Source organism: Desmodus rotundus, chromosome 7, assembly GCF_022682495.2.
Source record: "Desmodus rotundus isolate HL8 chromosome 7, HLdesRot8A.1, whole genome shotgun sequence".
Classification (NCBI taxonomy): domain Eukaryota; kingdom Metazoa; phylum Chordata; class Mammalia; order Chiroptera; family Phyllostomidae; genus Desmodus; species Desmodus rotundus.
The window spans coordinates 16,322,663-16,346,830 of record NC_071393.1 but is presented as its reverse complement, the minus strand read 5'-3'; the positions used below and the strand labels follow the sequence as shown (position 1 = coordinate 16,346,830).

General features: G+C 44.7%; 1 protein-coding gene across 2 annotated transcripts in view; it reads left to right on the top strand.

Moving 5' to 3' along the window:
• The window catches only part of ZNRF3 (zinc and ring finger 3), a 173,338-nt gene that overhangs the window by 30,797 nt on the left and 118,373 nt on the right, over positions 1-24,168 (top strand). The window contains exon 1 of one of the 2 annotated variants that reach the window (XM_053927915.2): positions 7,362-7,907. The exons of the other annotated variant lie outside the window; for it this stretch is intronic. Within the exon in view, the coding sequence (XP_053783890.1) occupies positions 7,617-7,907 (291 nt within the window). The 5' untranslated portion in view covers positions 7,362-7,616. Of the gene's footprint in view, positions 1-7,361; positions 7,908-24,168 lie in introns of those variants that run through there. 2 annotated transcript variants of the gene reach the window in all.

Here is a 24,168-nt window from a genome sequence, read left to right as displayed (position 1 = left end):
GGTTTACTTAATTTTTTAAAAATATTTTATTTATTTAATTTTAGAGACAGGGGAAGGGAGGGAGAAAGAGAGGGAGAGAAACATGGATCTGTTTCTTCTTGCACTTGCCCAAGTGGAGACCTGGCCCGCAACCCAGGCATGTGCCCTGACTGGGAATTGAACCCGCAACCTCTCAGCTTGCAGGCCGGTGATCAAACCACTGAGTCACACCAGCCAGGGCTAGGTCTATTTAATTTTTAACTGTTGCAGAATATCCTGTTAATGGACATATGATTTAAATGTTTAAACATTTTATCACGGAAAATTTCAAACATATACAAAAGAGAATGGTACAATGGAGTTCCATGTGTCCAACACCCAGCTGCAGTAATGATCAACATGTGCCGATCTCGTTTCATTTCTACCTCCACCCACACGCTCTTCCACTTTTTGGCTTCTGTCAACAGTGCTAAAATGAAGGTCCCTTGTAAAGAAATCTTTTCATGGAGGTGTAAAAGTATCTGTAGAATAAATTTACATTAGTGGGCTTGTTGGATCCAAAGGTGGAGAATTCTGAATTCTGATAGATTTTGCTCACTTGTCCTCTGAAGGAGTTGCCCCAGGTCCTACTCTGCATCATCAGTCCTTGGGCATCTTTCAAACTTCATACTCAGTATTGTTTCATTTCACGTTCTTGCTTCTTGATTTTTCTTTTCTTCTATCTTAAATGGAAAGGGGGAAGATGCCCAGAGTAATGGAAAATGTGAGAGCGGTAGAAGTAATGCCACTCTCACAGCTGTTCTTGGAAAGGGATTGTTAACTCCTTGGGACCTGGTGGCTGTGGCTTCCAAGATCCTCAAGGCTCTAGCTGACCAGGGTGGGAGAAGGTGGGCTGCTGCCAGCCAGTGTCCCCAAACACACACACACACACACACACACACAGCGCGAACTTGTGGTTTATCTTTCTTCCACATCACATCTGTGCCCAGTGTTTAATTATTGCCAGATATCCTCTGTATACAAATGAGAAGGTATAGGCAACTGGGGAGGCTGTGCTATATAATTTATATAATTTGTATTGATCTATTAGTTTGTGGGCTTTAGGTCTTAATTTTCTCACCCATCACACAAAAACAACAACTATATTATGTGACCTCTAAGGTGTCTTTCAGCAATAAAATGTGAAGCTTCTCTGAATTCCAGGTCATGCTTGAATATTACAGTTTTGTTGTTTTCCACATAATAAATTACTTCTTCTAAGTGTTCTCAAAATGAAATAAGGAACTCTAGTCTGAGCATTCATTCATTCATTCATCCATTTACTTAATGCATTGCACATTTCTTTTAGTTCTTCTGCTTTGGAATAATTTTTCATTTTTCTTGATTTGCAAAAATTGTGGGGGGGATATATATACTAAGATCTCAAAATGAAACTAGTGTTTGACTCAATTGCTTTTACCAAAATTTTGTTTTCTTGACCTACTTCCATCTCAGAGTTTCTCTGGTTTTATGGAGTGTGTGTGTGTGTGTGTGTGCTTCCTATTTTTGCTACAACAGTGATTGAACCAGTTCAGCTTTATTGTGCTATTTGTCAGGAGTCTTTGTGATAAGAATGGATCCATGGGCTCAAAGAACACAGTAGTACATTCCTTCTTCTTGTTTGTCTCATTTCGTTTTGTCTCTGCCTTTCTCTCTTCTCTGACAGCAGCGCCATTTTCTATGAGGTTGGGGAAAATATCCATAAACAACTTAAATTTACATGATCCTTACAGAGATCCTACAGAATACAGACCTTCTCTCCCGCGGTTTTCAGTAGATCAAATTTTAGGGAAGACTGATTGGTTTTGATTTGGTGACATGCCCACCTCTGAGCCAATCATTGTAGGTAGGGGAGTGGATTACTCTGGCCATTCAAGATCACATCCCCACATGTGAGAAGCTGAGCTCTGAGAGTGACAGAGAGCTGGCATGGGCCAGGAAGGGATAGTTTTACTCACAAGGAAAGGATGCTGAGTCAACAATTCCTGTTTATTAATCTCCTCCCTGCAAAGTGATGCTGCGTTCCCCCCAGTGTGACTGGAGTGTATGTACGTTTCTACTTTCTCACCCAACTCCCTCTCCTCTATCCTATTAACTCACTGTGCTCAGCCAATCTGTCCTATACATTTGTACAAAAGCAAGTGATTGGTCATTATTTTCTTCTAGTATTTTCTCTCAGTTCTTTTTCTTATCTTCAAATAGAGGTATAATCGGTGTAAAAGCAACCCGACTTTTCTGTTTCAAAACTCTACTGACTCCTCATCCACTATCAACCTTTCTTGGTCAAATAGGCATGTGGTTACTTTTTTTTTTTTTTAAGGATTTTATTTACTTATTTTTTTAGACGGAAGGGAAGTGGGGGAGAAAGAGAGGGAGAGAAACATCAGTGTGTGGCTGCCTCTTGCATGCCCCCTACTGGGGAGCTGGCCTGCAACCCAGGCATGTGCCCTAATGATGAATCGAACTGGCAACCATTTGGTTCATAGGCCGGTGCTCAGTCCACGAAGCCACACCAGCCAGGGTAGATCTTGAAGTTTCTGTCTCTTCCTCCACCTTAACAGTCTAGAAGTGATAGTTTTATGACCTGATTCATTCAGAATCAGACTTTTCTTCTATGTCTTTTGGCCCAAAAAAGGCCTGTAGATGTATTTATTTGGCCCCACATAACAATACAAATCTTTAAAATCTATTACAAACATTTAAAAACCAGGATACTGCAAACATACCTGAATTTTTGGTTCTTTTGAACAAATCAGAAGATCTATGAATCATGGGCCCATGTTCCCAAGCACAACAATGTGCTTATCGGCCCTCTGGACTAGCCGTGTGTTCCCAGGCCAACACTCCTAAGGGTGTTCCTGCCCGAGGCACCTTTGTCATTTACCATCTTCCTTGCTAGTTATTTTTGCTTACACCTGGCCCACCTCACTCAGTCACATTCCCTGCCTGACCCCTGGAGCTTTGTTTGAGTTTGTGACTCCCGGTTGGGTGGCCATTGCAAAGCAGGAACAGGTTGAAGCAGAGTTTAAATCACTGATGAATCGGGCCCAGATTGGTCTCTGCCTCAAGGGTAAAGTAGACATAGATTGATGGTATACTTCAAAGGCGGAAGAGACACTTCTAAGAGTTTTGAAAGAACTGCCGCTACTTGTCTGTATTACATCTATTGTACCTTTCAAGAGAATTATATGATGTTTAAATACAATAAATGAAAGTTTCCAGAAATAGATATAAGTACTGTGGAAGAATGCTACCATGTCTTAAGTTTGAATCATCTTAAAGAAGCAAAATGAAATTCAAACTCTTAAAATCTTTTGTAAAGTGTTAAAGTATATTTTTTGTCATCCTTTATGACTTCTAACCATCCCATACAGTAACAAATATTTGCAGAAGAAAGGAAGGAAAAAAGGAAGGAGGGGAAAAAAGGAAGGAAACTACTTGAACACAGGGACTGGCTAATCCATGTTTTAAAAATGTAAAAAAAAATGTAGTTTCTATTTGTAAATAATTAGAAGAAGTTGCAAAAATATTACAGAGTAGTCCTGTGTACCTATTACGTAGATTCCCCCAAGCTAATGTCTTTCATAACTATAGGCTAGTTCCTTTTTTGTATTCGTGTCTCATAGTAGGTGTTCAATGTTTATTGAATGAATATGCTTTTGTGTAGAGAACTAATATTATCATCTGTTGATTTATTTAGCAGATTAGTCTACTTATTTTATTTTACAACCTTTGAGTAGCTAATATATGCACATGGAGCCAATTCCATAGGTACACAGGGTACACAGTGAAAAGTAGGTCTCCCGCGGAGGTCTCTGTCCTTTCCCTACCTCCCAGTCACCCAGAGTCAGCCGTTTATTCATTTCTTACGCCTCCTTACACGCATAGTGAATGTTTGCAAACCTTCACGTATATGTTGTCTCCTTCCTGCCCCGACCCAGTTGCAGCATTCCGTAAGCACATCTTTTTCACTTCGCAGTATGTATTGGAGACCATTCTGTATATGTTCATAGAGTGCTTCTTCATTCTTCTCAATGGCGATTTAATATGCGTTCCATCATATGTTAAATGGCTGTATCATAACTTATTTAATCTGTTAATGATGGGCATTTAGGTTGTTTATTATTAAAAACAATACTGCACTAAATATCCATATCTGTTTTTATTTAGTACAGATATACATATAGTCTCTTTAGGTAATAAAGCATATGGGGGTTTATTTTGAAAGATTTTATTTATTCATTTTTAAGAAAGAAGGGAAGGGAGGGAGAAAGAAGGTGAGAAACAGCAATGTGTGCTTGCCTCTCACATGCTCCCAACTGGGGACCTGGCCTGCAACCCAGGCATGAGCCCTGACTGGGAATCGAACAGGAGACCCTCTGGTTCTCAGGCCGGCATTCAATCCACTGAGCCACACCAGCCAGGGCTAAAGCATATATTTATAGATTTGAAGTCCCTGATCTTTTCTATTTGGTCATATAAATAGAACTTTGATGGCAGAAAATTTCCTGAAGCTTTGTGTGGTATTTGGCCTAAGTCAGTGAGATTTGCCAAATGCCTGGCAGTTTTAACTGATGCTGATGTACCTGTTGCTGGTTATTTTCATCTGAGTCTGATAATAGGGAAAGGAACAAGATAAGTTCTACTGAAGATAGTCTGCTAGGGATGTGTCATGAAAGATAATGAAAGTGCATTATTTCTCTTCACTTGTATCACTTGATCCAGCTCACTTATCCAGTCCTCGTTCCTACCCAATGGGTCTTATCTTTTATTTGAAGTTCTTTTCCATCTCCCTTTACTGCCTGCCAGATTTTGGTGAAATCTCATTACTCAGTAAATACCTCCATTTCTAAACAGCTTTATACTGCTGAGAGATTAATCATGTTACCTTTGTGTTGCTGGACTGGGTCTTATTAACCATATCTTTCTTGAAGCAGAGTTTTAGAAATTGAAACCTGGTGGGGTTTTTGACCCTTATCTGGGTTTTCATTGAAGTCACTGTGGAAAGCACTGTCGTTCTCCACGTTCGGAATTTACTTTGGTCCCATGAAACCCAGTGTTCCTAAGTAGCTGTTAGTTAACAAGCTGCCCCAAATCTCTACAAAATGGAAAGGATACATGAGGATGAGCTTATTGCTAAGTCATTTAGTCATTAATTCATGCAAACCTATTTTTTGAGTGCCTACTCTGGGCCAGGCAGCCTTGGCCTAAGTCAGTGAACAAGACAAGATCCCAGCCATTATGGAGTTTGTTCTCTGGCATGTATGTTTGTGGGACATGGAGGAGAGACAAAAATAAATAAGCAAATTGTTTAGTATGTAAGAAGGTAATAAATGCCACAGTTGGGGGTGGGGGAGGGGAGAAAGGGTGGATGGGGCAGGCTGAGGGAGGTTGGGAGTCAGGGACACGGTGCACATTGCCATTTTAAATAGAATAGCCTGGGTAGGTCTTGCTGAAGGTGTGATATTTGAACTAAGCTGAGAATCTCCTTACAAAGTATTCTGTGTACATGTATGTGTACATGATTGCATGAAAATGCAACTAAGGACTTTGAAATTTTTAACAACTATATTGAGATGTAATTGACATACCATTAAATTCACCCTTTTAAAGTATACAATTCAGTGGTTTTTAGTATGTTTACAGAGTTGTACAACCATCACCATTATCTAATTCCAGAACATTTTCATCACCCCCCAAAAGAAACCCATTAGCAGTCACTACCCATTTCTGCTTCCCCCCACCCCCTGGCAACCACTAATCTACTTTCCATCTCTGTAGATTTGCCTATTCTGGACATTTTATATAAACAGAGTCATACAGTACAAGGCACTTTGTGACTGGCCTCTCTCAGGGCATAATGCTTTCAAGGTTCATCAGTGTGTCAGTACCTCATTTCTTGACAAATAATATTCCATTTTATGGATATACCATATTGGCTTATCCATTCATCAGTTGATGGTGACCTTGAATTTTAAATAGTGCAAAGTGTCATGGATGGGCTGCAGGAATTGGTCTCCCCAATAAGGACTGCACTGTGCGGCCTAGGGGGATACAATTGTCAGGACTGATGTTGCCCAGTTTCAGTTAGCACTAGTTAGGTTTGGTTCTGGAAAAACTAAAAAGCCACCATACACAGATCCCTGCTTTCCCTGCTACTTCCCTCCTTAGCAGAAGCTCAGGGTGGTACAAATGTGGCAACGGAGATCTGTGGGTTTTTAAAAAGTGTGTTGTCTATTTTGTATCTTGAAAATCTTTTTTTCTACTTTAAAATGTAACCTTGTTTACCCAAGACAAATTCTCAATTAGTCTGTCTCTCTTTCTTTCTCTTTTTTTTTTTCATATTTTGCGTGTAGTAGCAAGTAGAAGCACATCATCCTAATCAAATATTTGCAAATATCTGAACAAAGCCATTCTGCTGGATGAAGAAAGACTCCACAAAGGAAGTGGGACTTGAAACCGAATTGTAAAGGAAGGGCCTCATTCTGATAGAGGACTAGATGAGGAAGGAAATGGCACGTTCCACAGAGGGACAGGGAATTGAAAATTTATCTTCTGGTAACTGGGAACTCCTAGGCCCTGTAGCACATGTCTTCGGTACATTAATTTGGCAGCCATCAATCTGTGCATGAAGGGTGATGTGTTGGACTCCTCTGGCCTTCTGCTCAAGGCAAGACGCAGTTTCAGAACTTCGTGAGGGGGATGTTTGAGTTATAGTCTCCGGGGCTGCATAAAAATGAACCCCATTAAAATCCAAATGGATAAATGGCTCCGCCCCACCCCATTGAGATTAACTGTCTAAGAGACACCGTGCGGGAACCTCACACGTGCCAGAATGGCCAAGGTGCAAACGGCCCCTGACCTCCAGGTCCTTTCCCAATTGATCCTGGAGGTGGGGATGAGGGTGGAGGGCACTGTGAATTGGGGTGGGGGAGCCGGGAAGGACAAGGCTCTCCTAACTACTGTACCGGACCAGGCGGCGTGGGGCCTCCAGAGGGGACGCACATCTCCAGCGAACTGGACGCAAACCCCATTCCCGCCTATCTGTCAACCGCGAAGAGAAATGTTTGCTGCTGAAGGCCAAAAGCTGCAGGGGCGGAACGGGGACGAATGGGCGGGGCGTGAACGTGGGGGGCGGAGCGAGGACAATAGGCGGAGCAAGATGGTGGGCGGGGCAAGAACAACGGGGTGGAGTGCAGTAGGGGGCGGAGCTGGGGTAAAGGGGTGGAGCGCAGGCCGGGGCGGGGCGGGGGCGGGGGTGTGTCCAGCCATCGGGCCCCGCCCCCCGCCGCAGGCGCGCCCGCTCCGCCTTCCCGCTCCCCCGGGAGGCCGCGGCGGTCGAGCGCCGGGAGGGAGGGGAGAGCGGGTCACGACGCTGTTGGGGCGGGGATAACCCCTCACGTGGAGCAGATGAAAGGGCCGCGGCGCGACGGCCGGGGGAGCGGAGCCGAGCCTGCGACCCACAAAGCCGCTGCCGCCGCCGTCGCCGCCGCCGCCGCCGCGATGGGGCTGTGAGGCATCCGCCCGCACTCGGTCCTCCGCCGGCCCGCGACTATGCCCGGCCGCGCCCGCCCTCCGCGCGCTCCTGCCGCAGGACCATGAGGCCACGCTCGGGCGGGCGCCCAGGGGCCCCGGGCCGCCGCCGCCGCCGCCGCCCCCGCGGCCCCCGCAGCCACCGCCTGCCGCCGCCGCCGCCGCTGCCGCTGCTGCTCGGGCTGCTGCTGGCGGCCGCGGGGCCCGGCGCTGCGCGGGCCAAGGAGACGGCGTTCGTGGAGGTGGTGCTGTTCGAGTCGAGCCCGAGCGGAGACTACACCACCTACACCACCGGCCTCACGGGCCGCTTCTCGCGGGCCGGAGCCACGCTCAGCGCGGAGGGCGAGATCGTGCAGGTAGCTGCCCGCCGCTCGGGCCCCGCGCCACCGTCGCCACAAGATGGCTCCGGGGGCTGCGCCCGCCGACCCCGCCGCGGGCTGGCGGGCGGGAGGGGCGGCGAGGAGGCCGGCGGCATCCCTCCCTGGCGGGAGGGCGGGCGGGACGCGGCCTCCGGGGCGCCAAAGCTGGGGGCCAGCGCACGTGGGGGCTCGGCCTCCTTTGAGTCTGGGGGCAGTGCGGAGACCCTCGGGTCTGGGCACCCACGTTGGGGCGGCCCCCTTGCGCGGGTTGGGCATTTTGGTTGGCCTCAGGTGGAAGTCCTGGGAACTACCTGTTGAATGCCAACTTCGGAAAGATGAGTGATGAAGGATGGGGTGGCTCGTTCCAGGTAGCAGGCTTTGCTTTCCATCCATGCATGTTCCTTTTGGGAGCAGCCCGGTTTGTCTGAGGGGCAGTACAATCAGGTTCTTCCCTGGAACCTGCCGCCCGCCTCACCTGGGGGCTGATCCTGTTCAGGACTCTGGACGAGCAGCAGCAGGCAGGGGGAGCAGGGGAAGCTGGCTAGGAGGAGTGCCCTGGTGTGACCGTGGAACGCAGTCCTCTGTGCGTGCCTCCGATACAGAGGGTGGGAGGGAGACTGCCTGCTTGCTCCAGGGCCAAGGACTTCTAAGGAGGGCCTGGGAATAGGGAGACAGAGTCGCTCGCTGACAGGGCCTTCACTTTGCTCCACGTGAAAGAGGTCTGCATTTCAAAGTAAGCTTGATAGGGAGAGCTTCGTGCTGAGCTCAAGCCTCCGCGGATGGTGGGTGAGCTGGGTAGAGATGCCTTCCTGCTTCCTTGGCTATGATTTAATCAACTTGCTGGTGGACGGCCAGCGCACTTATGGTGGTTAATATGCATGCCTCGGATGGGGCGATTTGAAATGGTTGGCTTGTTTTTGAACTTTTTCTGGTGATGGGGATGGCTGCAGGGCCCAAGCTTTGGGCCTTCTGCGCTTTACTATTGGATGAGCTATGAATGAAGAGAAGGGGACTGTATGGAATGACTGCGTAGCAGCCTCTTCCTTTCCCCCTCTCTGGTGCAGACCCAAAGCTCGGTGTGGATAGGACAGGGAGCTGTGCAGCTTGGCTCCTTAGAGGTGTGTCTTCAGAAAGCTGGGGAGGCGCCTCTGCTGGACGATTAATTAGCAGCATTGTCTTACAGGGCTCTTATTCCCGTCTGAAACTTCTGCAGGGTAAATAGAAGGGGAAACACATGTTGTTTGAGTCCTGAGACTACATATGTTAAAGGATTTTGGACGCTTTTCCTTAATAATGTTATAATTATGGTCTTTAATTTATAGGCTTCAGAGACGATGGTCTGCTGAAGATTCCTACACATTTCAGTTGCAGCCTTGAAGACAAGCCTAAATCTTAGAGCTTGCTACTTGTGACTCCTTGTTTCTCTTTGAGGATTCCACTATGCCCTGATGGCTTTAGAAATGTTTGATTTACAGCCTCCCAAGTAAAAAGATGTGTTAACACACTCTTCACTTTTTGAAGGAGACTTTTGAAGTTTGCGATTTTTATCTGCAGTGTTTTAACCTGCACTCTTTCTCCATGGTAGTTTGGTGAGCTATCCATTATGAGTAGCGCTGTGCTTTGGAGATAATCCTGGGTTCACCATTTAATACAAAATGAGCTGTTTAAACACACCATTTGTAACTATTTTATCCTTGTGAGTAGAGAGATAATGTGTGAATTTGGCCAAAGGTATCCATTCTCTTTTGAAACTTTTTGAAGTGCTTATCTAACTCTTTGTAGTCCATTACCTTAGCCAAAAAAAAAAAAAAAAAAAAAAAGTAAATAAATAATAAGTGAACAACTGCTAAGTAAAGAAAAATGACTTAAAGGGTACTTAATAAATTTACCTGTTAAGCAATCGCTAATAGGTGTCCTTAATTCCCTTACAACTGCAGTACTTTTAGTGAGTTTATCTGAGCTGTTTGAATAGTCATTTCTTGGTGTTCTCACTCTGTATCTTTAATAGCTTTATTGTGGGGTCCTAGTCGCTGAGCCCAGGAGTGCAGTGTGGCCTTCAGGGCTGTGTGGGTACAGAGGCAGGCACGCTTTTATTAGTTCTTCGAAGACACTACCCAGTTTAAGGAACTGGTGTGGCCCCTGTCATCCCTGAAAAAGGGTTTTGTAAGGAAAGCTGATGTTTTGTAGGACTGCCAAGAGGGAATGTAACCTTTTGCATGAGAAATGATAATGCAGAAGAAACAAATTGGTGTTCAGCTTCAGATTAATCACGTTTTCTAAGTGCCCTTGTTGAACTTCTCAAGCCTCCTTTTATTTTACTTTTTTATCTTTAAAACACCTCTGCAAGATTTGCTATTGAATAGTCTTCAGAGCGGAGTTCATATTCTACAACTAAACCTAAATAGTAGCATTAGAGCATTGCTTTTGCTATTTCCAGTGGGGTTGAGTAGCCATTGTTCATGGTTTAGGGGAGAAAAAACCTGTTTGGGAGTCTCTCTCCTTTAAGAATTCTAAAATATGAAATTGGTTTGTATTACTGATTTCCCTCCCTATTATATGCGATGAAGGGGTATGTGTGTGTGTGTGTGTGTGTGTGTGTGTGTGTGTGTGTGTGTGTTTATACAGTAGATACCTTATCATAGTCTGGTTTGCCCAGATACTTACAAAGTACCTGTTCAGTCATTTGCATGCTTTAGAGTAGGGGGAGGCCTGGTTAAGAAGTCTGTGATTGAGAGAGAGTAATTCAAACCTTGGGATTAGTCACAGGATTCTTGGTTCTCTTCGTGTGCATTTTAGGCTTAAATAACTTTGCCAAGGTCACAGTGTGCTCTGTTAGAACAGAGCACTTTTTTTTTTTTTGACATCATCTGTGAAAGTTGTGAAAACAATGTGTGGATATGCAATGCTGTTAATTACTTTTATCATCTTTTTCATGCAACATCAAAGCCCATTTGCTTATAAGAGTGTCAGGCATGCAGTGTGAATGCTGGAGGAATTAATTACACTTTTCCTGGGGTTCTGAAGTGTGGAGCTTTACAGGGTTCTTAGACATACTGATACATATTTCCTCTTTGAACAAATTTGTTGCTATTAACGAGATTATTATCTGAACTTTCCAGATTTGGCTGTGCAACTCACATGGTTAGTGATGTTAAAGGCCCGATTAAACACTGGCTAGTGGTATGTGGATTTGTTAAACAAAGAAAATCTGCATCACTAGAGATGAAAGATTGTTTTAAAGTGGAAATGCTTCCTTTCTTCTTTTTTTTTTTTTTTTGAACTCAAATATTTAGAAACGCTTGAGAAATTCATTTATAGAAGGAATCTGAATGATAGGTTTTGTGTAACTTTAAAATTCACCTTTCTGGATCCTGGATTAAGTGTCGAATGGTCTTGAAAGCAGGGAAGAGCTGAAAACATTAAGAACTAATATGGTACCTTTAGCTATGAGGGTTGGGAGGAGAGCTGGAAGGTGGGTTGGAAAGGCTGAGTGAGGTCCTTAAAAATCCAATGTTAACTAAGCTTATCACAGAGAATAATTTTAGGAAACTAATTCCTCTGCCTTGTTTCCCTGTCAGTGCGTTTCTGCAGTTTATTTAGCATTGGATCAAACACATCCTTTTCATCTCCATTTTAAGTTAACTTAATAGGCCTGCCTCTAAAAACGGATTTGGCCTAATAAAACAATTGTGTGCTGACAGCTGATCTGGACTTATGCAGAAAGGGGTTGCTGACTGTCTTGTCAGAAGGGCCTTCATAGATTAAAACCAAGCATTGGATCGGGGGAGAAAATATTAGGACCGAATTTTGTAATCTTAGGGGCTCCTATTCTCTGTCTTTTCTCCTGAGATCTCATGGGAGTTACTAATAGCGTTCTTAGTGGAGATGAAGGTGGGAGTGGGAGGTAAGTGTGGAGTCTGTAGACTAAAGGGAAGGTGGTGGCATTTATGGGCATTATTCCACTTATGGGCATTTATTGTGTATGGGGCACTGTGGCAAGCATGCCACATGTTTGCTTGTCTCATCTTGACATTAATATGGAATTAGCAACTACTGTTAACCCATTTGGCAGATGAGGAAACTGAGGCCGAGAAAGGCAATTTGACCTTTCCTGGATTAAAACCTGGATTAAAACCCAGGTCTGTTTGGCTCCTTTGTTCTTATTTTTGCCAACTAAATAGACTTGGCTGGTTAGGATTTTGACATTAACTCAAGTCTAACTTTCTAACAGTTGAGTATAAGGGTTTTTAACCTGAGGGTCACGGACTTCCAGTGATGGCATGTGAGCCCCTGAAATTATGCATACACTCTTGCATGTGTGCACTTTTATTTTCTTGCGAAGATAGACAGTTTTGTCTCTTGGAGGGTTCTGTTATGCCCCTCGTCCCCAAGAGGAAAAAAGGAGGCACTGATCTAGTACCTGTCGTCAAACAGTCCATTAGTAAGAATTTGAGTGGAGTGATGTCAGGCGCAGGCTGGCAGGAGTTGTAGAGAAGTCATTGTCTCCAGGTTTGCATGCCGCCATTGTGCATATTTATTTGGTAGAGGTTTACCGAAGCCATAGTCTGTAGCAGACACTGTAATGCTGTTGTCTTCTGGAGTTCACTGTCTCTTTCTTACAAAGACAGATGTGTATGGATGAATGATAATCCTACCCACCCGGGGTTTCTCACAGAATTGAGCCCATAGTCCCTAAGGCATCCATTGTCCATAATGGATTAACCTCTCTCCTGTGCATCTGTCTGGTACTAGTTAAATGCATCATCCGCGGGAGAAGTGAGAAAATAGTCAGTCAAAGAGTTTCCTGCACTTAGATGGTGAAGTGCAGGAAGGCAGCAATCTGACACAGGAGAGCAGTGTGTAAATTGCTCCCTTTCACCGTGCACTGAAAAGTGACATGGAGCGTCTGTCAGTGTTGCCGTGACTGGAGAGCAACTTCTCACACTTTCCCTGTGGACCTGGGCTTTGTGGGTGTGCCTGTGTTTGTGTTTGCTCATCCCTGGATTTACCCCTGGGTCCCCAGTGCCTGCTACTTATAAGGCACTAGATATTTGGTGAATGAACGGTGGATTTAGAGTTGCCACCAGGCAGGCAGTGGTGTTAATGGGTTTGCGTTAATTGATGAGAACAATTTCATTTGGTTTGGTTTATACATTTGGGGGCTCTCTTTTTATTTGGTGGTTATTTCCAGAAACGTGCTGGATTACATGGGAAGAGTAGGCCTTTCTCTGGTTCTGGTATAGTCACTGGTATTACGCAAAGTTATACAAGAGTGACCTGTGTGTGTGTGTGTGTGTGAATTCAGGGGCAGAACACCTGGCATTATAAAGGTCTGAAGGTGGTCCTTGCTCGATAAAATACTGAATATTGACAAAGCTCTAATGTGGACAGCTGTTATGGATGGACATAACACGAAGAGTAGTTCATGGCCAAGCCCTAATGTCCCTGGGAGTAACTTTGAAAGGCTTGGTATTCAAAATCATCCTTAACTTGAATATATGCCGTGGGAAAACTTTGCTTCTGATGGTGTTTCCTCAAGTGTGCAGAGTGGATTTAGAGTTCACGACAAAAGTGACATTTAAATCACTTCTAATAATCAGAAAAACCAGATTCAGCCCTCTAATGTATTAGGTGAGGAGACTGAGGTCCAAAGAAGAGAAGTGCCGTGCCCAGGGCCAGGTGGCAAGGTAGAGGCGAACCTGAATTCACATCTGGGTCTCCTGACTCTTAGGCTTTGGAGCCTTTCTGTCACCCCAGCTGCACCTCAGCTCGGCATACCAGGGAGAGCGGATGTGGAAGTGTGCTTTGTGATCAGGTGTGTAATTGGGGACAGCCCGTTCTCGTTAGATTGTACATTGAGTTTAAGCAGCTCCTTTTCTCCTCCACTTTAGATTTTGAGTTGCTCTGTTTTCCTCTCTATCAGACTTTTTAAAATAGCTACTAATGCTTCCTATATGTCAGATACAGTGCACAAAGCTTTGTTCACAGTTTTTTTTTTTGAACTTTTTTTTTTCAATTACAGTTTACATTCAACATTATTTTGTATTAGTCTCAGGTATATAGCATATTGGTTAGACAATCCTATTGCTTTGTCCACATTTAGCCTTTGAGGTAGATGACATGCCCCAGGTTGAGGAAACCAAGCTTGGAAAGGTAAAGTTATTTGTCCAAATCACTGACTAAGTCGGATATAAGGCTGAGATTCAAATTCAGATATGACTGATTCTAAGCCATTTCTGTTTCTCTGAGAGTGCTTCACGTGGCACTTTCTTCTGCTTGAAATGAGAAGATGGGAATTCATGGTGGGACGTAGAGTTGGGTATAACCCCAGACTGATTGACCAAGAAATGAGTCTGTAACTTTAACTGAGAAAACTACCCTTACAGCGATTTCCTCCCTCCCTCCCTCCCTTCCTTCCTTCCTTCCTACCTTCCTTCCTTCCTTCCCTTCTTCCTTCCCCTTCTTCTTCTTTTTTAATCACAGAAGTATCATGCTAGCTCGTGTTTTTCCATGAGGAGCCAATCTGATAAGTGTGGGAAGAGGGATCAGTGAATTGAAGTATCCAGCTGTCCCTTGATGGCACTTCCTTTTTTTTTTTTCCTTTTGCTATTAGGAAAGTTGGAGCGTCTGTAGTGTTCTGGCATTTAAAGGAATTTCTGGTGTAAGACATACCACCTTGTTGCGGCTGACTTGTTAAGAGCCATTTTGGATTCTGTGTGGCTTTCTCCAAAGAGGTCATGTCTTGTGTTCGTCACCTTTCTTCACATAGGCTGTTCATTCCCTATTTGATTTAAAAGGTTGTTAAGAACGAACCTAAAGCTCTGGATTCTCCCCGCTCTTTTCATCCTCCTGGCTGTTAAAACTTAATATGGGTGCTGCATTCCTGAGTAGGCAGGCACTCAGTGCTTCCTTCTGTCTGCCAGACGCCGTGCGAGGCGAGGCAGCAGGTGGGGGTGAGTAAGGCGCTGTCCCTGGCCGCAGGCAGCTGAGTGTAGGGGCAGACAGCTTGTGAGCCACAGTGCTATCTGGGAGGCCACATTCATAGGATACCAGAGGGGGGTGGGGGAGCACCTGGCCCAGGGTGCTAAGTTTAGGCCTGGGCAACCCATTCTGAAGAAACATGCCTTTAATGACATAGTACCTGGATTTGCGCCTCCTGGCCTCTTACAACTTATTTTTACCTACCTTTGAGGTTAAAGATGATAACCCCTTTGTGGAGACATGCCTTTATACCTGTCAGACAGTATAGGGAGGATGCAAAGAGTAGAGGTTCTTTGTTCCATTTGTAGCTTGAATGAGATGTTTTAAAACATGACTTTTAGCCGCTCTGTTGACTCATGATAGTGTACAGAGAATGAGGTCAGCTGACCCATTTTGGTTCAAGGAAGAGCATTTTATTTTTATTACTCTTAAGATGTGTTGTAAGAATATTAATCATGTTCTCTCCCCAGTAGCCAGTGTGATCTGGTTGTTTAGAAACTCAATGTGCAGAGTTGATTCACCGATAACAGACTTCGATGATCCTAGAAATTTGATGTGAAAATGTATGTTGGAATGGGAACTTGTGGTCTCCTTGTGCAGACGCTGTTGCATTTGTAAAATAAAAGAGTGGGGGTCACAGTCGATTGGTCTTGTATAAGGTCCCATCCACGGCTGTAAGAATTTGATTAAAACTTGAGTGTTTACTTAAACTTAATTCGAGTAATTTGTATCCTACTGTGGATACAGCCTAGAGAAGAAACATAGCTTTTATGCACCCATGAAGTGTGTTTTTCAGATGTTATTTCTGTGATTTCTCCTGTACAATTACAGGCAGTTAAATTAGCCCCAGAGGAAACTGAGGCTTAGAGTCTAAGTAAGTTTAGCAAGGCCACAGAGCTGGGATTGAACTTGGGTCACCTGAAGCCAAACCTTACTGACCTGCTTGCCTGAGCCCTAGGTGTATTTTTGGTAAAATTAAGGCAGAAATATTAGAATAGGTTCATTTTCTTCTAATTGGAACCAAGATATTCCTTTAAAAATAATTCACCTATAACTTATGTTTTATTTATTTTTAATTTTTATAATAGATTTTATTTATTTTTAGAGAGAGGAAGGGAGGGAGAAAGAGAGGGAGAGAAACATCGACCAGTTGCCTCTCATACGCACCCTGACCAGGAGCCGAACCTGCAACCCAGGCACGTGCCCTGATGCATGTGCCATGGTGATGCATGTGCCGTGGTGCGTGTGCCTTGATGCATGTGCCGCGATGCATGTGCCCTGATGCATGTGCCCTGACTGGGAATCAAACCAGTAATCTTATGCTTTGCAGAGTGACACTCAGCCAACTGAGCTGCAGCAGTTGGAGCTATGACTTATGTTTTAATTATGAAAGTAGTGCATGCTTATTGGAAAATACTTGGAAAATACAGAAAAGCATGAAAAAGAAAATCAAACTCACTATCTACAGATAACCTCTGTTAACCTTATGTATTTTGTTATAACGTTTTTTTTTTTTTCTTGAGCTGGGAGGGATTTTAAAGAAAATTGGTAAAAACATAACATGGTGTTTTTAACCCTTCATCCACCTCAAGCATTTTCCTCTTACTAAATGTTCTGAAACATTTTTAGTGTCTGTGTAACATGTATTTGTTTTTCATTATTATAAGTAATGATGTGAAGAATATCCTTTCTCTGTCCCTTGATTATTTTCATTGGAGGAACTTCTGGAATTAGAACCACTGAGTCAGTGGGTGTAAACATTTTTAATGTTCCCACTATCTGTTGTTAGCTTGGTCTTCAGAAAGGTGGTTCTAACTCATACACCCCTACCAGATCGGCGCAGGTGGGTTGCATCTGTTTCTTAAAAACAACCCGAACCAATAACTCTATAAAAATAAAAGTGTGTATATTCCAGTCATTTATTAAGTACTAAATACTGGCTTTTCCCTCTGCCATTACTGACGTCCACAGGGAAGGGAAGGTCCCTGGTGTGGTGTCTGGAACCTCCCTTGTAGGTGCGTCTGAGCACAACTCTTGAGCAGTAAGCTGCCGTTGTGGGTAGGGACACACTGGCTGTCCAGGCAGATGGCAGTGCTCAGAGGCCTAGAGAAGACTTCACTAAAAGGACCACTGTGCGGTCAGCACACTGCTGGGCAGCAGACTGTGGCCCAGGAGGATGCTTCTGCACTCCCTGTTTTCTGTCCTGCCTCTTCCTCATAGTGCAGGCTGTCTGCTTATGAACAGGCTGATTTTGGAGAGGCGGTTTAAATCTGTCCTCTCCATTTAGAGTTGGCGCTATCCGTCTGTGATAGGCAGCGGTGCAGGTAGAGCCCCGTACCAGACTATCAGGGCTACATTTAAACAGCAGGTCCCTGGGCTGAAAATGACTTCATGGTTTGATCCCTTAAAAATCTAGAAATGTTACATACAAATCTGGGGCTTTGGCTTGAAAATTAAAAGTTTGGCAGTGGTGGGCCCACATTCCTGCCTGGGCAATAGGCTGGCCTGCCCTGTTGACGTTGCAGCTGTTCCCTTCCGATGGGACACGGGCCTTCCAGTTCCCAGGTCCCTATCGCATCGCTTCAGGGTACTTCACCCACTGGTAATTACGTTTATCAGCATCTGCCCCGCATAGGCATTGGGATTTGCCACCTTTCTGTCTCTGAGAGATCTGAAGCTGAAAGCTGCCTCAGCCAGCCAGTGTGCCTGCTGTCGGTTAGTGGCATTACGACACTTGGGACCCCTTGAGCCTCAAGTTATGCTACTGGGGAAGGCCAAACTGGCCCCGAGCAAGCAGGGTGCTCTTTTTACTCTTGTTCTTCCCAAAGGCTCAAGTCTCAGGGCCATTTGGCCTGTGCCTTCGTTAAGACCTTTGTCCCTTCTCTCTTTTTGCTCCTTGGTTGACTACTAATTACTGTTTGAGCTGACTGACACCCTGAAAATGCTGTGGCTCAGCTCCCCTTTTAAGTGAGGGAACTGTGAGCGAGGGCCTTAGGCCTTTGGACACAAGAGGAGCTGAGATTAGAACTTGGGTCTTTTAGCACTTTCAGGTGCTCGTCTTGCTAGAATGGCGTCCAGCGCTGGGTGGCTGAGTTCCAGAAAGTCTTGCATGTACCTGGTGCTTTAGGGTCCCTGGAGCACTTTCACTTGTATTATCTTGTTTTATCCCCTCGGCTAGGAGCACCTTCCCTGGATTCCGCCCGAGAAGGCCATTTGCTGTTCAGGTTATCCCGGTTGCCAAGGCTTGTCCCACACTTGATACAGAATGCTTTTCTTGGGACCTAATTGTACACTTTTACTTTAAATGCATTTGACATTGTGTGTTCAGCACCTTTATGCGATTTTTGGAAGTAGCACTGGTTACCCGGAGACTTGGCATCTTTTCAGAAAGTGCCTCGGTCTTGGAGTAGGTGGTAAGCAGGCAGCTAATGGCATGTAAAGAATGTTGCAAGCTTGACTTGCAAAGCCATTTCAAAATTTAAATCAAAGTAGCTTGTGGCCAAGTCAAGGGGAAATGGTGTACTCGAGATTCAAGATGATGCTTAGTTTGCTCTTTCCTTCTTCGTGCTAGATGCTGCCCAGCGTCTCCCTACCTCATACTCTTCCCTCTGGCAGCTTCCTCCCCTCTCCACCATTCATCTTTCTGAAGTAACCTCTGATCTCCTCACCACTTTGGTCCAAGCCATCTAGTGTCCTCCCGTGGTTTACTCCCCAGCTGAGTACGGAGGTGACCTGGGCTTGCTCTCTAGCCTCTCTTCTCACTCTTGCTTCTGGGACTTGGGTCTGGGTGCAGTGTGCTTTTGCCCTTATTTCCTGAGTGGGTCCTGGGCTCTCCTCCCTCTATGCCCTTCATTTTGGATTGCCCTTTTGTGCCATAATAATTTCCACGTCTCCACTTTCCTGACCCCCATCTTTGCCCTCTCTTCTTTCTTTTCCCCAACTTCCCGTCCTTCCCATCAAGCATTGCTAAGCTCTACTGGTGTGTTCCTTCAAATCAAAGCACTCCATTTTTCACTTCTCAGCTGGTCTTAAATTCCTTACTGTAGGTATTCTTTCATTACTGTTTTCTTTGCCTCACAAGATCACAGCTCCCGGTAGATAGGGCTTGTGTCATACTTGTCCCCCTACTGCTTTGCAGTAAATAAAACTCTTTAATATTTACTGAATTGAAATTCTTCTAGATCAAAATAATTCGTGATAGGATAGTGGTGAGGATGTTAGTGTGGCCAGAAAAAAGACTTGGCTTTTGAGGCAGAACTTTGTATGATTGTAGAAATAATTCACAAGCAGTTTTCAGACATGGGTGTGTCCTGGAGCTATTCTAAACAGTTGGGATGGACCAGACTCAAAATAATTTCACCTTGCCTGTGCTCTCCAGGAGGGAGGTCTGGAAAAAAGCAAGTGGGACTAGGAGATGACACCGTCTAACTCCTCTAGGCCTGGCTTGTGACTCCCTGGGTACCTTGTTCAAAGAATCCTGGAGAAGAGAAATCTCAGTCTGACTGTAGACTTTTAGGGAGTGTGTTTTACTTAGATACGAATACTGTCTTGGTGTCACTTAGAAAACTGGTACTTTTGGGGAACAGCAAAAATTGTATGTAGTTTCAGAAGGGCCCATCAGAAGCAACTGTGTGTGGGTCCTTATTAAATCTGTACCATATTTTCTCAAATTATCCCCCCACTTTGAGAGTTCTTACGTGGGCCTTGATCCTGTGTTTAAGTGTGTTGTGGGAAGCAGATTTAAAGGACTAGAGTAGTATTTCGAAAGAGGCCAGCAGGCTATCTGTGGAAAACTTGATATTTCAATTTAATAAACATTTGATTTTCTACTCTTTTTTCAAAGTTTTTACATCCTAGATAAGACTCTTTTTTTTCTTCAAAGATTTTTTTTTTTATTTATTTTTAGACAGAGAGGAAGGGAGGGAGAAAGAGAGGGAGAGAAGCATCAGTGTGTGGTTGCCTCTCTCATGCCCCCTACTGGGGAACCGGGCCCACAACCCAGGCATGTGCCCTGACTGGGAATTGGACCGGTGACCCTTTGGTTTGCAGGCCCACACTCAATCCACTGAACTACACCAGCCAGGGATCTACTGTTTATGGGGCCCACTATAAGCATTTAGGAGTTGTTAAATTACAGTAGTCCCCCATTCCATGACAAGACCCCTCAGTTGATGCCTGAAACTGCAGATAACCTATTTGGAGGGTGGGTGGGGTAAAACCCCCAGAATTTATTTACGAAAAAGTGTGTGTTAATTCTTACATGTATAAACTTCAGTCACCTTCAAAGCACTCTCCATTTGATGCAATATACCTATTGAGACATTTTTCCCACTGCTCAAAACAGTTTTGAACTCATTGATTTTGATGCCTTTTAGTGCTTGTGCCATTTTTTGTTTGTTTGTTTCACCTCTCCACATCAGCAAAAAGTTTCCCTTTGAGGACTTTTTTCATCTGTGGAAACAAGAAGTTGCTCGAGGCGAGATTGTGGGGAGGTGGGGGGGTCATGCTGGTTTTCTGTCAAAAACTGATGAACACTCAGCGTGGTGTGGGCAAGTATGCTTGTAAATCACCCATCGTGAAATGGGCAAAAGATACTTAAAGAGTCTTCAAAAAAAATTCACTGAAGCTGAACGCAGCCTCTCAACGCCAGCTGGCACACTGACACAGATGGGTTCCTGGAACACTCACCTAGCTGGGGAAGCCTATACTACAAGGGGTCCGCCCTCCACAAGATAATTCTGTTTTTTTCTTGGGTCCCACCTTGTGTATACCCTCTTTTTTCCTATCTATATATACCTTTTCACTTACGGAAGCACTTTAGGGCTCCTTTTGGGCATCTCTTTGGCATATCCAAATTGCCAGCATCTTTTGCTTTGGGGCCATCATTAAGTAAAATAAGGATTACTTAAACACAAGCACCGTGATACTGTGACAGCTGATCTGATAACCAAGATGGCTACTAAGTGACTAGTGGGCAGGTAGCACGTACAGCGTGGATACGCTGGACACAGGGATGATTCAAGTCCCAGGCAGGATGGAGCGGGAAGGTATGAGATTTCATCACACTGCTCAGGAAGGTGTGCAATTTGAAACTTGAATTGTTTATTTCTGGGATTTTCCATTTAAATTTTTCAGACTGCAGTTGACCTGTGGGGTAACTGAAGCCGCGGATAAGGCGGGACTGCTGTGTCGCTTGGTTATGTTCATGTTGGCGTGTTGTGGAGCAGTGGCTGTTATATGGGCACTGGGACCTTCAGGAATATTCCAGAGTCTATCCATGATGTGTTGTATTTCACCGGTACTAGAGGGTTTTCATGCCTTTCCATGGCATCTCCACTCCAGAAATGTCTCAGTGCCCATCAGTAACTATTACCCTCATCCAGGAGGTTAAATGAACAGCTTATGTATAGTTTTGGAGTGTTGGCGTTACTTGTTGAAATCTCTGGGACACATATAAACTCGCTTTGTGGCATTAAATGTGCCGTGTGGGTGATTTCAAGTTCTAGTGGCAGTGGTAATTTTTGCATTTCCTGACTCTTGTGTTTAAATTTGCAGTCTCAACATTGCATCACCATAAGTTTTCACATTTAATGAATATTTATGTTGAGCTGAGTTCTATACGAATGTGGTGGTTTCTGACTTGATTATAGCTTGCTGCTGTACTGTGGCCGGGGGTGCCCTACAGACAACAGAATTGGCACACGTCTCAGCATGCCAAGCCCTGGCGGATGTGGTTAGGGACCACGGTGACTGGTGCTCTGGTTGCCTTGCCAACCTTGATTTTGGAAGGGGGAGACTCTAAAACAGCAATGGGATGGGGTAGAATAGTTTTGAATATGCCAAGTAAGATTATTGCCTATCTATGCCCCTACAAGAAGTTGTAGAAAGCTCTAGAATTCTTACTACATGCTCAGGTAACATTAACTCATTTTCTTAATAATTAATTTTCTTAGTTTACTTATGCAAGGCTGTTTTAATTGTCCTTTTGCAAACTTGTAGAAGTTGTATGGTGGGCCTTTCATGTATGAATGTCTTCATTACTCGCTACAGGGTCAATAGGGAATCTTCTGTCTCTTAATATTTCAACCCCTCCTCCTCCTCCCCTCAGCCCACATCTCTTGCCCTCTGGTAACTCTAACCTAGGGATGGCTGATTGAGGGAGGGGAGGAAAAGAAGAAAGGAGGGAGGTGGGTGGGAGACTCCCCTCCCCCAGTTTCGTGTCTTCATTCCTTCCTGCTCCCTATCTCAAGAAGGCCTATCCTCTCCCCTCCCCAGTCTTATGCAGGGGTGGGCAAAAGTAGGTTTACCGTTGGGAGCATGTGAAACACAGAGTTTATTCTTGTATTATTGTAGTCTGCATGTCATTTTCCATACAAACAACTCTAAACCTTACTTTTGCCTACCCCTGTATATTCGGTAAGCGAAGACCCTGGTGGTCACTGGTGCCGTCACCCATAAGTGGGGTCTTAGGATGCCCAGCTCTCAAGGTTTGACAGCTGGAACTGGGAATGGAAGAAGAGGGATGTGTCCCTGGTACCCCACGTGGAATGCCATTTACCACTTTGCAAATGTCCTGAATGCTGTGGTCCTTGGTGTTGTGCAGTGGGGTGTCCGGAAGGGAACTGATGAGTCCTGCTAAGCCAGATGGGACTCCTGGGCACAGTCTCCTGAGCTCCTGGAGTCTGTGATTTGTGAAGGTTCTACAGCTCAGACAGTTTCTCATTGCGGAGAGTCTGCTGTCAGTACAAAAAAGCAAACCCTTCGCTCCTTTGAATGGAAATTTACTATCTCAGAAGGGAAGGCTGACCACAAATTCTAATCTTCTCTTGCTGACTTGGAGGTATCTCTGTGACTCTCCATTGGAGTGTATCCTCCTTCAGGGCAAGGCTGGTATCTTTTGACATTTTTCCCACTTGAGCCCAAAAGATCCCGTTATGCAAATTAGGAAAAGCTGTCTCTTCTTCAAGAGGCAAACTTGTCTTCTGTTTGCTGCAAATGGGTAATAACGTGGACCTAGGAAGATCACAAATGTAAATGGCACCCCCTAGAGTTGTGCAGTGCATGAGGCCATATCCCTTGTGGTTGATGTGGCACCTAACAGTTGTTCCCTCTTCTCCAGTGCTTCTCTCTCAGCAATTCTGATTTGCTACTTCTGATTTCTGTACTCCATTCCTAGAAAACTAGGGAACCACATGTGTTAGAATTGAGTGTAAAGTTAGAAAACAAGATACCAAGGGTGGGGAGCGAGGAGTTTAGGACACAGATTCTTGACATCTGCTTCGGCTGCTTTTCTGCTTTGCGCTGACTGGGTTAGGGCCCTCAGACCTTCAGTACACTAGATACAGAAGGTGGGCCTTTGTGGAGTAGAAGCGACACCACCACCACTTTATGGGAAAATATAATATACAAATGTATTCCTAACAACACACTTCTAAGTTACCTTTTGGGCTATAACCTGATTTGACTGTAAGGTCTCTTTAGTTCTATGTTACTACTATAACTTTGGGCCAGCTGCTTCTGGGAGGAGTTGGGAGGACACTTCCTTGTCATTCCAAGGTTGATAAACTATTAGAAGCAGTGGTTTCCAACTATGCTGTGCAGACACCCAGGGTTTGTCAGTTTTATGTAAGGTGTGTTGTAAATTGTGCAGAAAGAAGTGGTTCTGGGTTTGCCTTGCTTGTGGGAGAGGCAGTAGAGTGCTGACTCTGGAACCAGACAGCCCAGGTTTAGATCCCAACTCTGCCAGTTACCTGCTATGGAAAGGTGACTTCGCCTCCCTGGCTCTCTTGTTTCTTCATCGGAAATGGCGATGAATCTCTCCTAGAATTGTTGCAAGGATTAAATGAGTTACAGCATGCGATTTGTGTTTAGTGATGATGAGGATGAAGAAAATAACATACATAATTTCATAATGTCCCTTATACATACTTAACATTTACATTGTCATTCCCAAATGGTTGAAATTTTTATTAGGAAATGGTAGTTTCTTAAGGTTAAAGAATTCAAAGGTGCTACTCATTGAGAAGTGGTCACATCATAGGTATCATTTTGTAATATACTCAGTGCCTGGCTGCTTGCCTCTGTCTCCCTTCTTCCCTAGTGTGGGGCCCACGGGCTCCCCAGAGCGGTTCACAAGCCCTGTTTGAGAGGCTTTGGGTATTCATTTCTCCTAATGCCCAGTCCTCCTTTTCAACCCTGTTTCTTGGGAGGGAATTTTTGCTGCAGCTTTATCTGCTCATGCCTGTGCTCTGCAGCCAGATCACTGTCCAGGCCCCGA